The following is a 17,643-nucleotide window of genomic DNA, read 5'->3' as shown; positions in this document are numbered from 1 at the left end:
AAAGCTGGAACAATGACAAGTCAGAATGCTCATGCCTGAACAAAAAGAGCCCAAAGACAAACCCCTCAAATTTAGCTGTAACTTGGCAAATCAGATTGGGGAGGGGACGAAACAGAACCCACAGCAAGTGAGCTAATACTACCTTATCTTTAATTTATCACCTGTTTAGTGCCTTAGCTTACTATCTCTAATAGCAAAATAAAAAAGGTTACATTACAAAGATGAGGTAGTGGGTTAACTGTACATCTCAAAATAACTATTATGCTGAACAATAAAAAATTATTCTCATTTGTCACATGTATTTACTTGAATGTTTTCTACATCAATTTTCAGATACATACTTTTCTTAAAACAAAAAACCCCACCATACGACAATACAACCAAAATGAACAAACCCCACACATTACATAGAAATGCCTCTCCCAAGCACCCCCTTCCCCACATGAATTCAGGGCCTACAAGGTGTCTGGGATTGACAGTCCCAGGACAAATCGCTTCCCTAAGACACAAAACAGAGACAACATATGTTGGAATGATGCTGGGTATCCTTTAACCACCTGCCAACATAGTTATGATTACAAATCATCCAAAGCACAATGTTATTTCTATACCTCTGACCATATGCCATCGATGGCAGTGACACAAGCTAGTGAGAGATGTTTAAGTTCTCAGTGGGGCCAGCACTGCACCAGGAGTAACTCGTAAGTATTAATTAAACAGACACCACATGTCTAAAGGCCATACTATGTACACCACAAACCCTCCTGCCTTAGTGCCACAAGTGCAGCTTACCATACATGAAATGTCTTTTTCTCTTCTTTTTTCCTTTCCCTAAATATTCAAAGGTTGAAGACTGCATTTTGTCCAGATGAGAATCACTAAAGTTCTGGACTTTTTCAAGATTTTTTACAAAAAAGTAAGCAGGCCTTTATGGCAAGCAACTGTGATGCAGCACTATGAGGTGCTACTCCAGTGAAGGGATAACCAGCAAAGGCCACTTTTTTCCTCTTGTCCCCATTGCAAGAGACTCATTCTCACTCCTCACTGCAAGATGAGACTCACTCTCCATGAGTCTTATCAGTAAAATAAGGTGGCAGGAACTACCCTCAGCCACTACAGATTCCACTTACAAGTTTTCAGTATACTTACTCCACTCTACAGTTGACTTATTATCCATACTACTATCTTCATCATATTATTTTAGCAGAGCTCTTCCATGCCACTTGAATACCAAAACAACTGGGATCTGATGAGTGCCTTTCTTTTGTTTACAAAGACAACTATAGAACCAGACAGTTCAATTTTCTGATGCAGTCTCCCCTTTCTCAAACCCTCTTTTGTAAACAGCTCTCTCTTTTGAAGGTACATCAACACAGGACAAGCTTAGAAGTGTCATGGACTTCCCTCAGCCTGAGCTTCTCCCAAAAACCCAGTTTCCACAGTATTGCACACGGAAGCCTATTAAGATACTCGAGCAAGAAAAGAGAGTTAAAAATTGCCTCACATACTTCCCAAGACCATGTTACTATTTTGGACTGAGTCATACAGACTTCTTGTAATTTGGGATATATTAAGTAAAAGCAGAAGACAGAGAATCAAATCACAAGCACGTACGACGTTTACCAGTTTAAGAGGGTGGGGAGGAAGGGCCAGGGCAGAGATGGAATTGCTAAGACTGCTCTACTTCTCCATTGCCATTTTTATTTCCACACACAACTCAAACAGGAAGTTGCACATTGTTTCTGTAAATGGATTTCCCTTGGCCTCCTATTCTTGGCCACGAATGATATGAAATACTGCAATTACATCTGTTGGTAACATCCAGATGGCCTCAGCAGTCCCAGCAGCACTCAGCCCATACTGAGCCACAGCCTTATCCAGCAAAACGCTTTCTGACTAAGGCAGGGCACTCTGGGAAAGGACATTGACCCAAGAAAAAAATGTGCCACCAGTCACCCCCTCCACCAGGACCACATCTCAGGCTCATACATGCATGCACTCAGAGTGAGATCCTGGCTCTGTCCTGTGAAGTGCACCTGAACACAAACACTGCAGCCCAACAAGTCTTGAAGAGAAAGTCTTGTGTGTAGATACAGAGAGGAGTACATCACTATGACCCTGCTGCTGAATGTGTTATCCTACTATTGCTACAGCAAATTCATTAGTTAGACTGGTCATGTGCTCAGAAATCAGCCATTTCCAGGGTGCAGTTATTTAGCATAATGATTAAATCTAATTGCAAACGCTTAGAGAGAAGAGGAGCATCAGCCACTGGAGATGATACACAGAAAGAAGCCAGCTGAAACAAGCAGCCAAAAGTCTGCAGTTTTCAAGGCCTTGTCTCCAGGATAATTGAGCCCACAATTCAGGGGGTAGGGGGCAGAGAATAAAACACTGTTTGGAACAAGAGAACGTCAGGAAAAAAGAGACTGGCCATCTCCTGACGTCAACTTTGGGCAAAGGTTAGACATACACTACAGAAATTAAGCAATGAAGTGTTTAAACTTGAGGAGAGTAGACTAGTGCCTTGGTGAAGGTGTTCCAAACACCATAGTGGGTTTCAAGCCTCTGAACAGCTCCACAGCATTTCAAGAGTCAGCCTTACTGCTCCACAGTAACAACCTCCACAGACACTGACCCGTGCACAACTGGACAGCTAAACATGAACTGAAGATTCACTGAATGTCTGCAAGAAACCTGACTGCACAGGAAAGTGGTGGAGATCAATAAACTGCCACAGCTGCCTTAATCAGGGCGGGACCTGCTGGAGGGGAGAGAAATATCTCCCTGAGAGATGAAGAGGTACATCACAAAATTTAAGGGACTACAAAAAAGACAGGTGTGAAAATGTTTGTGACCTACCTCCAGCCCACTGCTTTGGTAAAGTCTGGTTGTTCTAAGCAAGGTCAATGTACTTTTTGGATTTAAACTGTGTATATCCTTTCAGCAATACAGAATGTGTTTAGTCACAGAAGTATATAGCTAATATAAACAACAACTACGTGTCTGTTTTAAGAACTACCACATCGAAGAAATTTAGGCAAATGGGCAGGAGAGGGAGAATACACAATTTCTGAGTAAGATCTGCAGACTATTCACAATCTGTTTTCCCAGGATGCCTGCTTAAATCACATAATTGCTTGCAGAACCTCTGATTTCTAAAAATGCATTTGAAAAATATCCCCTCCTCTTGCTCCCAAGTCTGAAGGTCTAGAAGTAAGAAGCAAGCCAGCTGAGACTGAGGCTTGGTATCTTTCTGCCAGCCCAGAAGCACTCTGCACTGCAGGAGGGGAATGCTTCAAGCAGCAAAATCCCAAGTGACTGAACTCGAACTTCTCTCAGTGAGAGCTTACGGAAACCATCCCCCACTTCCTGAGCTTTTTGTTACTTGTTAATGTGCCACAGCCTATACTCAGAAAAGGGAAAAACTTGTTATATAAACCAAAGCATCAGGAACACCCCCAGAATCTCCCTGCTCCAGTTTTAGAATCCAGATGCCAGAGTACTATCAAATGCTCACCACTACCTCAGGAGTGGTTCTGGGGTCAGCCGTCATGCTACGGTCAAAATAAGGCACTAAAGGACATGACTATAGGTCACAAGGATGAACACCATGCATAACACAGTATGTTAATGTTACAATATGCTTAATTATACATCACTTTAGGAGGAGGCTAAAACAGTAATACATAAGCGGTGAGCAGGCCATCCTCAGTGCGCAGAGTGGAACTAATAAAGGATGATCTACCTCCTATCAGCTACAGGCTTATAACCCTATCAGTGCTGGCTCAAAATACAGTGACAGGTAAGGCATTAGATAGTTGAGAAAGTCTAATTTGTTTCAGGGCTTTTCACTGGACCTGTCTCTTTATCTTAATGACTCATAATTACATGAAGTTAGCACATTTTTGTTACAACTTAGAGGTTTCTCCATTTTCCAAATGGACATTGTCCTCAGTTACATTGGCATGTCACTCACACACCATCACACCAGACAAAAAGCATCTGGAGATGGAACATTGGAATAACATCATATTTTTACTATTCTTCCGCTCTCAAATGCCATGTTTCATCTGCCATGACACACACACAGATCAACTGCGTAATTTCAAGTTCTTCTTTTAATTAATCTAAGTTTTAATTAGAAACTCAAGAACTATTTAGAGAACTAAACAAATTGCTAGTCCACGCAAGCTGGCTTATTATTAGTTTACCATACACACTACCTATGAGGCATTAGAGAGCAAAAATATGTACACTGCTCAAAATCTTCAGTTAACACCTTTTTCAGCCTAGCTTGGAAAAGAAGCCTTATCCACAGTACCACTCTTGTCTTTTAGTCCTGTACATCTGGCCATTGCTGCATCTCGCTCAATACTTGACTTAACAACACACGTAAGAAAATCCTATAAATGGACAAAGAAGGATCAGCTTCCCAAAGACGACATTTATCTCCTTTCCAGTCAGATAAAGGTTGATTTGTAGTTTGAAGGCTTATCCTGCAACCTTATACAGCCTAGTTTTGAACACAGTTCAAAAATATAACTTAAAATGAAGAAAAAATAATCCCACAGGGCACTGAGTTCAACAAGGAAACAGAATTTCCTATATTCAAATCAAGCCTTTCAGTTATTATTCAATTTTCTTGTTCTTGTATTTTCAAACGATGGCCCAACTGACATTTCCTGAAGCAATGATATGTTTTACTATTTCCATCATGACCCCTGTTAACTCCAAGGTCCCCATCCTACTTGTCCTTACTTTGTATAGAAGCCTAATAGCTTTTAATCACACTCTTGTTGCTCCTGGCTTTGTCACATACAGGAATTTGAGACAGCATGACAAGATCAGGTTGACAAGACATTATTTTTTCCCTCCAAACAAGCACAGAGAAGCCAATCTAACAAATGGCCAGGTATGTTTCAATCCTAGTGTGAGACCACACTCAATTGTAGTGATGGGTCCACTGCCAATAACCATCCTAGGACAACATCCACGGGGAAAAAGCAAGTGCTTTTAGGCATGAACAACTAAAGCTACAAAACCACTGCACAACAGCACTCACATAAAGGATACACTCAGCAAAAAGCCACGGCTATTCAGCAAATTCTCAAGAGGAAGCAAACAACATACAAGACCTACGATTCTATGATCACATGATCACATACTACTTACACTTTTGTGCCCAGCAGATATAATTAAGCACAATATTAGGCAAAATCATTAAATAATCAAACTATTTTTTGGAACCAGAAATTAATATCAGAAATGAAAACTACAGCTTTAGTAATCTATTCTTTGGAATTAAAGAAGGTGCAGACTTATTTTTATGGTGGTCACTTCTACATGCATAGTGAGCACACCAAATGGAAATGATAATGAAAGTGTTCTCTGCATACCTATGACCTGTAAGCTTTTACAAGACATGCATAACAGTTACCAGTAGGCTCCAGAAGAGGACCCTGCTAATAAAGAGAATAAAGTTGAATGCAGCAGCAGCATAAGAAGTGGCAGAGTGTTAATACTGACTTATAAAACACATAAATTGCTATTTGGTTTTGCATCTACAGATATGTTAACTAAGCTCTGTGTGCCCCTAGTTTAACCATCCAAGAGAAGGCACCAAGCAATTCCCTTCTGAATGGCACAAGAAGTCCAGCCACAAGCACTCAGCAGGTCATGTTTATGTGCTTAAATGGTAGATTATGAAGAGGGGCAGCTTCAGTGATGCAGTACAATAAAGACTCACCTGCTCCACAGTAAGTTTCTATACTTGTTTGTCCCTTCCTTTCCCCCAAACACAGTCAGCTCAAGTGTAACAGTGCCCAACTGTCATGAAGACCGGTGTCCCAAATAGCTGTGTTGAATGGCACGGGCATGGCAACTGACTAAATGCTTTGGTAGCTGGTTGCCTGTTCCTGTATTACCACAATATTCTTATCATCACCTCATCCTCCATATTTATACAACTAAAACATTGTCAGAGATAACAAAACCTTCATTCAATGTAAACCAGGAGCTATTCACATGTGAAGACTGCTGGTTTACTAAGACTTGAAAGAGAAGCAAAATTAATGTCATGTAACAATGGAATCAGAAGCATCTGAAGGAAAAAAAAAACAAGACTCCTTGAAAAGTCCAATATGTGACATTATAGCAGGTTAGTGATGCGGTTCATCTATGTGGTGTATCTTCCAGATATGAGAGGTTTTCATTAAAATGACTGCACAAACACCAATGACTCCTTTGTCACACAAAATTATCAAAAAGGCCGTTCAGAGTAATGTTCACAGTCCTGGATTTTTTGCTTTAATTTCAGAAAACAGGAGATTTCATCAGGCCTCCTAATTTAGTATTTAATGAGGTATCTAGAGCTTACAGCCAAATACTCACTGAGCAGTGAGAAGGCTTTAATGGCCTAAAACACATTGAAAACTGTGCATTCGGACTGCCCTTTCACCAGACTGTGGAATGGGAATCAGTATATACAGGAATTCATTACAGTCAAAGGTTAATAAAGTTAGCAACTTCCCCCATTCCCCAAAAATATGTTCAAAACTTTGCGTTCACATGGGAGACAAAAAACTGGAAACAATTTCTAGCACAGTTTTCTTCTTCAAAGCAACTGCTCTTCTCCATCACACAGGCTGACACTGTGGGTGCTCTCTCATAGGTAGACATAACTATCATAAGTAGGTTTGCTTTGATTTTTTTTGTTGGTCATGTGCTGGGGGTTTTTTGACTGCATCAGCTAAACTGCACAGGAATTACAGAGAGATCCTATTTGTATTCATTTGTGGACATGAAGGAAACTTCTCAACAGAATAGCTGACAAGGCAACCCTTACACATTATAATACATTCTGAGCAATTTCTATATATCATGTAGAAGCTGATATGCACAAAGCTAACAACAATTTTCATAAGCAGACAGATAACCAGAGCAAGCACAGTACAACTTCTGGGAGCCTTGGCCTCTATCACAGAAAGAACAGGAAGAACAGGATGTGAAGCAAAGGCCACACAGATAACTGTCAGCACTTTATTAGGAGAGGGAACATCACCCAAGGCATGGTTAATCTAGAGAAAAGGTGCAAGTTTCTTCATCTTATTTAGAACATTTGTGTCTGTTGACGAGCACAAGGGAACCAGATAGAAGACCTTATTCTTATGTATACAACATAAGATGATGCTCTATTTCCTGCAGATACTCATGGTTTCTTCACATACTTTGGGATGTGTGGAAAGTTCGTGTGGAAATGAAGCTTAAAAGAATTTGTAGACATGTGGTGGCAGTTTCTCCCGTGACTTCATCAGTGTCTCTCCCCTGCTCAGCAACTAGTTCCTGAAACTTAGAATGTACCTTCCAAGGATACAAAGTCATCTTTTAGAATATACCCATATAGTGGAGCGTAACAATGAAAATAGTCATAGCAGAGGGTAACCTGTACCAGTGCTGCACCATACTCCAAAATAAAAAGGATTTTCCCAACTCCATGTACTAACCTGCTGAGCTTCAACTTGTGGCTAACTGTTCAACATTACACTGGCACTACCAAGTAAGACTACATGCAAAGACAGACTCACTTAAGTATTCATAGGGTATCGTAATGTCATTGCTTTGCTTAGTTTTTGTCAGACAAAACAAGCACAACCCCTTCAACCTCTCCTTGTAGTTTGCATGCTCCATGCCCCTAACCACCTCAGCATCCCTCTCTGCTGGACTATCTCCACTTTCCCCAAATCACTCCTGAACAAGGCAGAGGTGACAAAAAATTTTAAAAAAAGGGACACCATGCTCCAGATGAAGTCTCATCCCTGCAGAGCAGATCACAATCACTGCCTTTCATCTGTCAGCCACATTCTTACAAAGGTAGCCCCACCACACTGCCTCACTTATTCAGATGGCCTTGTGTTGGCTCATGCTCAGCACGTTGGCACACCAGCTCCTTTCCGGCACATGGCTACTCACAGTCACCTCCCAGGGGATACAAACACACAGGGTTATTCCACCTAAGGTGTAGGGCTTTGCACCCTGCCCAGTTTCCCAAGGTTTTTGCTGGTCCAGTAAGGCTACTCTCTACTGAAGCAATCCCCCCATTCAGCATATGAATCACCTTTCCTAATTTAGTTATTCCAGATTTGTTGAGGACATGCTCTATGTTCTGAATGGTCTCCAAAAAACACTCTGAACAGTGTGGACTCCAGTATTGACCCTGCTTGTTAGCAGCAATCAACCCATTTGCTAGTTCTGGTTGATTTTCTTTCCAGTTAACAGTTCTTTCATCCAGCCGATATGTTCTTCAGGTCAGAGACAAAGGTCAGGGTTTTAAGCATTCTCTTTCTTTTTTTAAGAGACAACTTCAGGGTAGAAGTACCTGGATAGCTGTACTTTGGAAACACAGTCACCATGAAGAGGATCTGGAAAGGTCTTTTGCTCACATCCTTCAGTGTACTAAAGTACTTCACATAACTGCTTGTTCCTCAGCATGACCACCCATATTCATCAGCAGACAATTTGTTACTTTTCTATCCTCTTTCTCTTGGCTTTCAAACATGAAGTTGAACTGTGTTATGATCATACACCATAATCAATAAATGCAGTATAACATTAATCCAAAGTACACCCACACTTTGAAAGCTCTTTTTCAAAAACTCAAACATAAATTCACCCCTGTACATGCATTGCCTTATGCCTCTTCAAGCACTGGAGACCTGCTGAGAGACAGTTCTTGTGCTCCTCTTCCCTGTCATCAGACACCAACTTGCAACTACGTAGGAGCTCACTCCTTCAAGCCCCAGAACACCTTCAGCAGAGCTTCTCTGAATTCTAATCCCCATCAGTCTGGACTAGTTGCTCATTCAATGGAAAGTAGTATTTGGGGATCTATGGGGGGTTCAACATAGGCGAAAGCAGTAAATTTCAAAAGGCTTACAAGAAGACATCTGCATATCTGCACTGTTGCCCTGACTTCAGCTAGACAACCACACCACAGAAACAGAAGGCATTTGGCTTTCTGCTTGCATACAGCACTTGAATTACACGCACAATTAAGTAGATGGGGATGGTAAAGTCAAGATTCTTCTGATCTAATTCAGGAACTTTGCAATTATTTTTTTAGTTCTAAAAGCTTCTAACTTTTAATGGTAACAAAAGATGCACATGTGTCTCTCTTTTTTTTGCTGTGAGTTATGCTTTCAAAATATGCTGTTTTTCAATAGTCCCTATTTCGCATTAGAGAGAGCTTCAGATGCAGAGAAAATCTCAACACTGAATGTTTAAGGGAGGCAGTGTTTCCCTGGTGAAAACTATAACTTCTTAAAAAGGAGTCTATTGCTTTCTTCATGCTTGGATTTAAATACTGAACTATTTAAAAACTGTTTATGTAGACAAAAAAAAAGCATAGTTGCTACACCCAGTAACTGCTGCTGCTCTGACATAAGTGTGAGTGCTGATCTGTAACATTCTTCAGTTTTGACAAAGTAAACAAGGATGTCCCTGTCAACCTCTCTCCTCTGATGAATTTGGCTGTCCCATCCTCATTCTCGTGAACTTTGTGGAAATGAAGCAGCAAAAAATTTATCTCAAACTACTTGTTTAAGTCATCTCTCAATTCCAAGAGGAGGAGGAGGGGAAGAGAAGAATCAAAAAACAGTGCCAAGTACAGGGGCAATGGTTACTTCCCATGTTCTGCTGGCCAGATTATTTATGATAAAAACGAGGATGCCACTGGCCTTCTTTGCCCCTTGGGCACACTGCTGGCTCATGTTCAGTCACTCTACCAGAGCCTTCAGGTCCTTTTTTGCCAAGCAGTTTTCCAAACACTTCTACAAACCTGTAGCACTGCATGTGTTGTTATGACTCAAGCACAGGATCCAGCACTTCACCCTGTTGAACCTTGTACCGCTGGTCTCAGCCCACTGATCCAGCCTGTCCAGATCCCTCTGCAGAGCCCTCCTGCTCCTCAGCAGATCAACACTCACACTCCACTTGGTGTGTCTTCAAACTGACCAAGAGTGCCCTTGATCTCCCCGTCCACAACACTGATAAAGATACTAAACAGGACTGGCCCCAGCCCTGATCCCTGGGGAACACCACTGGTGACCACCCACCAGCTGGATGTAACCCCATTCACCAACACTCTCTGGGCTTGGCCATCTGGATGTTTTCCTACCCAGCAAAGAACACCCCTGGGTCAAGCTGTAAGCAGCCAATGTCTCCAGGAGAATACTGTGGGAAACTGTGTCAAAGGCTTTACTAAGGTCCAGATAGCAGAGCCACAGCCTTTCCTTCTCTCACTAAGCAAGTCCTCTTGTCACAGAGTGAGAACAGCTTGGTCAAGCAGCACCGGCCTTTCACAAACCCAAGCCAGCCAGACCTGATCCCCTGGTTGCACATGCCACATGAGGGCACTCAGGACAATCAGCTCCATGACCTTCCCTGGCACTGAGGTCAAGCTGGCAGGCTTGTAGTTCTCTGGATCCTCCTTTCAGCCCTTCTTGGAGGTTGGTGTCATATTTGCTAAACGTAATGCCTTTAGTGAAGTCTGGATACTCACGTTGGTCCAAAGGATATGCTTACTATCCTTTCCCCCAGATCTTGCCTAACAGGATGAGCAAGATCCCTCATAACAGAAGAGTTTGAAAACTTCTCCAGAACAGTGATCAAGTCTCTTCTCTGCCATACCAAAGCAGCTTAGAAAGGTTAAGTCAGCTTGACAATGGTGAAAGTCAAGATGAAGGATTTAAACCTCCACAGGTTAGCTGAGATGTACATGCACAGCTTTATACATTGGGTGTAGCAAATAATTACATGGCATTACTCCAGAAAACCACACTGAAAGGCAACTATGACTGCAGAAAATACAGATACAGCTGGGCAGGCTTTTGCTCTTGCTTTAGCTGCTCTGTGAAAGCCATTCCTGGAGCTGTTCACTGCCTCCACGTGCTCAGAACAGCTCCCTTACCACACTGTGATTACTCATGAGAAGACTCTGTGTTTGTGCTCAATGAGAAACCAAAGCTGAGTAATTTTTTTGCTATAGAACCAGGCACACTTTTCATCTGTAAAATTAGGCTCCAGTAACAATATAACATGCTAGTCTATCACCTAACTTTTCATGAGTGCTTTTTCCAGTAAAGATGATACACAGCCAGGAAAAAATACTGGGTGGCTACTAATCAGGATGAACTATCCAGTCATTTGGCCTAGAGTCATTCTGGAAAACATGCATAGGGAACTGAAGAACATTATGAGAACAGAAACTACTCATAGGTCAGAAGAGCCACAGGATTTTCTTCCTTAGAAAGAAGAACTATCAAATTATACCTTATTTCACAGTGAGCTGCTCTTTTTAGCAAAGTCCAGAATCGAGTAATTGACCGGCAATGCCTCAGATTTGTGTTTCTAGGCAATACTTCTTTCATGGAGAAGAATGTGATTTTGAGAATTTATTCATCCTCATGCTTTAGTGGCATGAAAATATTCACAATTAATACAGGCACAGGGAAAGATACTCTGGAGATCTCGGAGCATTTAAAAACAGTCTATCACAGCAACTGCACAGCAGATTTAAGAAATGCACTTGAAGCTTTTGAGCAGAAACATTTAAAAGTAAATAGCTGAGGTGGTATATGTGCATTATCCATATCCAGTTTAATAGTACAAAATTAATCTGCAGAGCTTCATTTATAAGCAAGGATTAGTTTCAGGAAAGGCCAACCAGGACAGAAACTACAAGTAAGTGACCTTGCTAAACACTCCTCAAAAGCTCTACAAAGCACTGATTGTTCACAGTCTTTAGCAAACAGTCCATGTATCAGGTGACTCAACAGCTTGCAGCATAGTGCCTTCAATTCAAGCAGCAAATAGTACCGAGGGTTAACACCTTTTGTGCTACTATCAAGTATTTTGGCTTCTTCCATGGTTAGTCATATTAGTGAGCCAATGAGAATTTAACAATTATTGCTTCAAACACATTGCAGCTCTGAAACAAAAAAGATGTGCTCAGTATAAAGGGGCATTCAATGCTTGGCAAAGTCTGCACATTCAGTCCTTTATCCAGTCATTTCTTCAGAGGTAATCATAATCCCAGCAACAAGAAATCTCTGAATACTTAACAAGAAACTTATCTACAGCAATGGCATTCCCTTCTACTTTCCTGTTTCAGTGGCAGGTACTTTTTAAATATTTCACACAGCTCTTAACACTGTTTAGTTCTCAGCATTTGACAAGCCTTTTCGATAGACTAGGAGGGACCTTTCACTTGCACTGGAATCTTTTCCCTGCTGTCATGCTTTCAGCGAACCACTGAGCTGCCATTTCACAGAAGGATGTCTAGAAACCACAACTCTAAAAGAACAGTAAGCAGAGGTTAGCAGGGCCTGTGAAGAGGCAGACAGCAGAGACCATGAGAAGCATCTTCTTTTACATATTTGGTCTAAGGTGTACCACTAACAGGATACCTGTTGACCAACTAAGGTTTTAAATTCGCTGGTTGCACTGAAAAACATTCTGGGGTGAATGGGCTGAGATTTGTTTATGAAACATCTCAGACAGACATAGGACAAAGCACAGCAATGATCCGACTGAACTTCAGCAAGAGCATATGACAGCATGGACACTGAGCTTTCAGCAATTCACTCAAGTCCATTTCAGAACAGCACTATAAGGGGGAAATAACTGAGTCCTGTCCCTGCCTTCATTGGCACTGGTATGGCACACACCTGGTTATGCAACAAGCCACTTCCAGACTAAGCACAGGAGACATTTTTTGGCTGACGTAGCATACAGGCACAAGGCAGGCAGGAGCAGCAGCCCTTTCCCCCCTAGAAGCAGCCAGGCAGGGTGAAGCTTCAGCCAGGGGAGCACAAGCTGGCACTGACAGGGACGGGCCTCTCACTGCAGCAACTCCAGCAATGCTGCAGTCACAGTACAAGTCAGGCCAGCTCACTCATTCAACTGCCTTGGCAGGGAGGGAGTTTGGCTTGAGCAGGTAATAGGCAGCACGTGAATCTCTCTGCCCCTCCACACAGCCCATGAAATTAGATCCTGCAAGGGTATGAAAACAAATAACTTACATATACGTTGCAATGTTAAATAAAATACCACCACTCGTATGGCACTTCTAACTGGATTTACTTCAGAAACATAATCCTCTCTAGCTCTCCCTCAACTGCAGCTTCAGATATTGGAATCTTAATAATGAATTCCTACTTGAAACCAAAGATAATTTCAGAATTTCTTGATACAGGTACTATTTTATTTTGACAATGACCTTCATCACAAAGTGGCTTTCATAAATATTGGGGGGAAAAAGCCTTACCATTTCCTATCTTAATACTTAGAGAATTCAAAGAAGTCAACAGAAACTATCAGGCTCAATAATGTAAGAAACACAACAATGGCTCTTCCAACATTGTCAGCCCTCTATTAAGAATAAAAAAGGATTACCTGGGAGATATGGTTGATGGAGGACTCCATCCTCCGTAGCTGGGATGCTTGGATGTCCAGCAGCTGTAATACATTGTTGGCCAGTGCATTGATCTGATAAGCAACACTGGCTAGAGACTGAGTTGTGTAGGCTTTGGTCTCTTCTAATGCTTTCCTTTTATCTGGAGCCTGTAAAGCAAAAGAACACATCTGATTTAGACCAGGAAAAGCATGGGGGCAAAGGACAGGAACAAAAAACACAACCTATATTTAGAAGAATTTGTAATCAAGAAGATCTGGCTGCAGTCAAAGTACTTAATCTGCATCTATACTTTAAAAATTCTCAATCATGCAGAGGAGACAATGAATTTGAAAAATATTTAACCCTAATAAAATTATATACCAAGAAACCATTCATTCTGTAGGAAAAACAACACTATCATGATTTGTTGGGAGTTGAGTTTCTATAGTCCGTCCAATTGTTTGTTTCTCAAAAAGCCTCCAATTCCCAATGAAAATGCACTAAATGCACCTTTCACTGTCTCTTCTGAGGTCACAGGTCAATTAAGATAGAAAAATACTTTCCCTCAGTTGGGTGTCCTCTATTACACGTGCAGACTACAAAACCAACCCTCCAGGTATGCTGGCTACTACTCCTACAACCCAGGAGAAAGGTGAATAGAGCATATGTCAAACTGCTTAACAATGTACTTAAAATGTTTATGCATGAGTCAAATGAATATGTATGTTGAGACTAAATAAATGTTAGAGCTACACTGTGTTCGGGTGCGATGGCGAAACAACACTTGCGTCCGTCACACCCAGCATGCTGAAATTGCTTTTATCATATAATAAATTCTAATTAAAAACCTATGACATTGAGACTACGTTTCTCACACTCTGAAGAGCAAAAATATAAGGAAAGGATCAGTTTCTCACTGAAATCACACCTACTTAAGGTAAGTCCTCAATCTGTCCTGAGGTGTTTCTCCCCAGCCAGAGGACAACTTACTGTCCAAGACCAGCAACTGCTTACATAACTTGAATTGCATGGCCCAAGTAAGTCTGGGAGGTACTAACACCATCTCCACCAGGAAAACACACACACACACACACACACATAGAACCCCCTGTGACGTGCTCCTTGTATCATACCTTGGGAGCTGGCAGTAAGGCCATGTACTTTATCTGCTATACCCAACCTGCAAACTGCAGCCATCCAGAATTCCCTTTTCTTTCATTTGTAGGAGAGGTTCACTGCATAAGGAAGAGTCTGCAGTACTTAATGACCCAGTGCTAGTATAGTTTTATCCCAATTTGATTTATTTGTGGAACAGACAGTTGATCTCAGCAAACATAAGAAAAGGTTCATAATAATAGCCACTTCCAACTAGATTTCTTTTTTAATTGTTGATTTCTTTGAATAACACTCTATACACATTGTATGCAAGAGTTACAGTGCTAAGCACAAAGTAAGGAAACAAAGACATTCCATTAGCATTCAACCCAGCCCTGTGCTTTCCACTTTCCAAGCACTCATTCATTTTTAAATCCTACCTCTTATTTTTAAGAAGAAAACCAGAAGGCAAACTGTTCATATAAATTATAAAAGTTGCATTGTGACCTAAATACTGCAGCACATGCTATGCTAGGCTAGACTACCTTTTAATTACAGAGTTTTTTAAATATGGGTGAATTTCCCCCAGTCCAGGAATTCTGTTCATATTCATGATTAACATTCCTAGCAGTGTTTTGGCACTTATTAGAACACTGGGTTAATGCCACCCTTCAAATGAATCCATATACAGATGGCAAAAGGCAGAACACCTATTGCATGTACGAAGGACATAATACATAAAACTCTATTTTTTTGCATTTTCAAAGGTAAACAAAGCTACCTTTCACCTACAGAGAGTGTCTATATTTCTAGCTGTCAGAAAACATTATCAAAAGTAATTTTTCTTCTTTAAAAAACAACTTTTGCTGGTGAAGAATCTGCAAAACTACTACAGGTTCAAGAAACAAATTTCTGAAAGCACCCTGGCTCTCCAAAAAAAGCATTTTAAACTTCAAAACCCTACTAGCAATGACTTATCAAAACCACTGTTCTACTGAACCACAGACTAAAAAAAAACAATTGATAATTTATACTTAAACTTCTGCCACTCTGAACAATGGTGAAAATGCAGGTAGCAGCTTCAGTGGTATCTGAAATAAAAGGTTTACTGAACAAGACAAAGCCAATAAAGCAGCAGTCAACATGAGTGCAACTTTACATAAACTCAAGTGTAGCCTTCACTCAAGCAGTTTTCTTATTATACAGTTTTAACTAAATACTGTTAGGCTAAACAATCACAGGTGACAAAGTCACAGCACTCAATTAAGGAGTGCTATCAAATGAGAAAATTTGAGTGTATTACAAGTTTCTTTTAGTCTCTAATGATTCGTTGATCAAATACCTTGCCCTCATTTGCCTAAGCACCAAATGTTTAGGTTATTTGCTCAAATTACTAGTTTGGCAGCAGGATTAAATTAACAAAACTGTGATGTGGAACGTGTTTCATATCTCAAAGAACTAGTTTAGGAACATTTCAAGCCTTGCAGATAATTCAGGCAATTTCAGTTTGCCGATTAACTGTTTAGATTAGAACTCACTTGACATACAGTCTTCCAGCATTTGTTTTAATGAGAACTGCTGGCATCGAAAAGATACAAGCTGAAAGCTTCTCAGACAGCAAACGGGGGAGGGCAGAGGGAAAAGCCAAGAACTGTGTGACAGCAACAGGAGAAAAATGGGAGTTCCACTGTTCAACTGTTACTTTCATCTCCCTTTTTAAATAAAAACTAAGAGCAGTATAGAAGATAATGCAAATGTTTACATTCCTCTAGATACTTCAGTGTAATACACAAGCACCAGTTAACTACTCAAATTCTAAGAAAACACAATACAAAGACTGTCAACTGACTTGTCTTCCAAACGGTTCAGAATTACTTTACAACCTTCTGCCAAAAGTTTCCAAGATACTGTTTTTTCTCCAGTTGTCTTTGATATAAATGGAAGTTTGAGAGTCCTTCAGTAGCAAAAGGGATGTTGTTTAAGTACAGAACATCACAGCTTTTTAAGCTTCCCTTCTGTAAGTTCACACCTTATCTTCAGCTCACCCTTAACAGTCATGTTAGTATGGCAAAATACGTGTTTGAAATTTCTTTCACATACTGGGGGAGTGGAGGGTGGAGAACAGGAAAAGAAAACAAAACAAAAAAGAAACCTCTCCTATAATTCAAGTAGATACAGAAAGAGGCAGTTAAACTTGCATGGCACTCCACATCATGTATTTTTGTCAAATTCAAAATTGTGTTATAAAGCTGCCTTAAAATGCTTACATAAATACTACAGTAAAGTCTCAGAACTGATTCTACATCCAAGCAACTGCCACAGTGAAAAGAGCATAGAAGCTTATTGACTGAGTCTTCAGTTCAGTGCCATGTCAAGGTCAAATGATGGGGAACCCCTCCATCACTCTGAGCTGATCTTTACAAGTCATCTTTTGGTTCCCCTCTCCAAACCACCACCCCCAAAGACACATCCCCACAACATTGTCTGGGAGTGTTCCAGCCATCTGCCCCCCCAGCTTTGTCTCTCTCAGCTAATTCCCACCATCTTCCGGTTCATACAGCACACAACTACATGTACAGGCTTCCTCCAAAAATCTCATCAGCTCACACTGCAAATCATCTTCAGAAGTCAAACTTTCTACTGCAAACACACCAGCCCACACCCTCACAGCTGCTGTCCAACCTCTCATTTCCCTCTTTGAACTTTCGGTTCCATTCACTGTGCATCAAACTCCCTGTAACACAAATTCCCCACCAGAACTGGTTCCATTTGAGAAAGGTGAAAAAGGCTCACCAGATCACACCAAGGTCTGGCTGCCACAGCAGAAACAGGTAAAAATATCTCCTTACTATGTAGCACGTGTTGCTCTGCATTTTCCTTTTTCCACCTTTCGAATATGTGCAAAAAACAGAAAAACTCACCCAGGATAAACTACTAACAGAGAACTGCCTTAAAGCAGCCCAATAATCACTAACCTAAACAGAGCTGTTAAGCATTCAGTGCCCAATACCTCTTCAGAGCCTCAGCAATCAAGCTGCAGGGACAGCTTTACACTCAGTTTTACATCCCTTTGCTGTCATTGCTCACGGACTTTT

General features: G+C 41.0%; 1 protein-coding gene across 12 annotated transcripts in view; it reads right to left on the bottom strand.

Moving 5' to 3' along the window:
- The window catches only part of ABI1 (abl interactor 1), a 79,095-nt gene that overhangs the window by 41,824 nt on the left and 19,628 nt on the right, over nt 1-17,643 (bottom strand). For all 12 annotated transcript variants that reach the window (XM_071560079.1, XM_071560081.1, XM_071560080.1 and 9 more), the window contains exon 2: nt 13,453-13,620. In XM_071560079.1, coding sequence (XP_071416180.1) covers nt 13,453-13,620 — 168 coding nt within the window. The remainder of the gene's footprint in view (nt 1-13,452; nt 13,621-17,643) is intronic.

This window comes from Pithys albifrons, chromosome 7 (genome assembly GCF_047495875.1).
Source record: "Pithys albifrons albifrons isolate INPA30051 chromosome 7, PitAlb_v1, whole genome shotgun sequence".
NCBI lineage: Eukaryota > Metazoa > Chordata > Aves > Passeriformes > Thamnophilidae > Pithys > Pithys albifrons.
The sequence above is the reverse complement of the archived record's forward strand: the minus strand, read 5'-3'. Positions and strand labels throughout refer to the sequence as shown.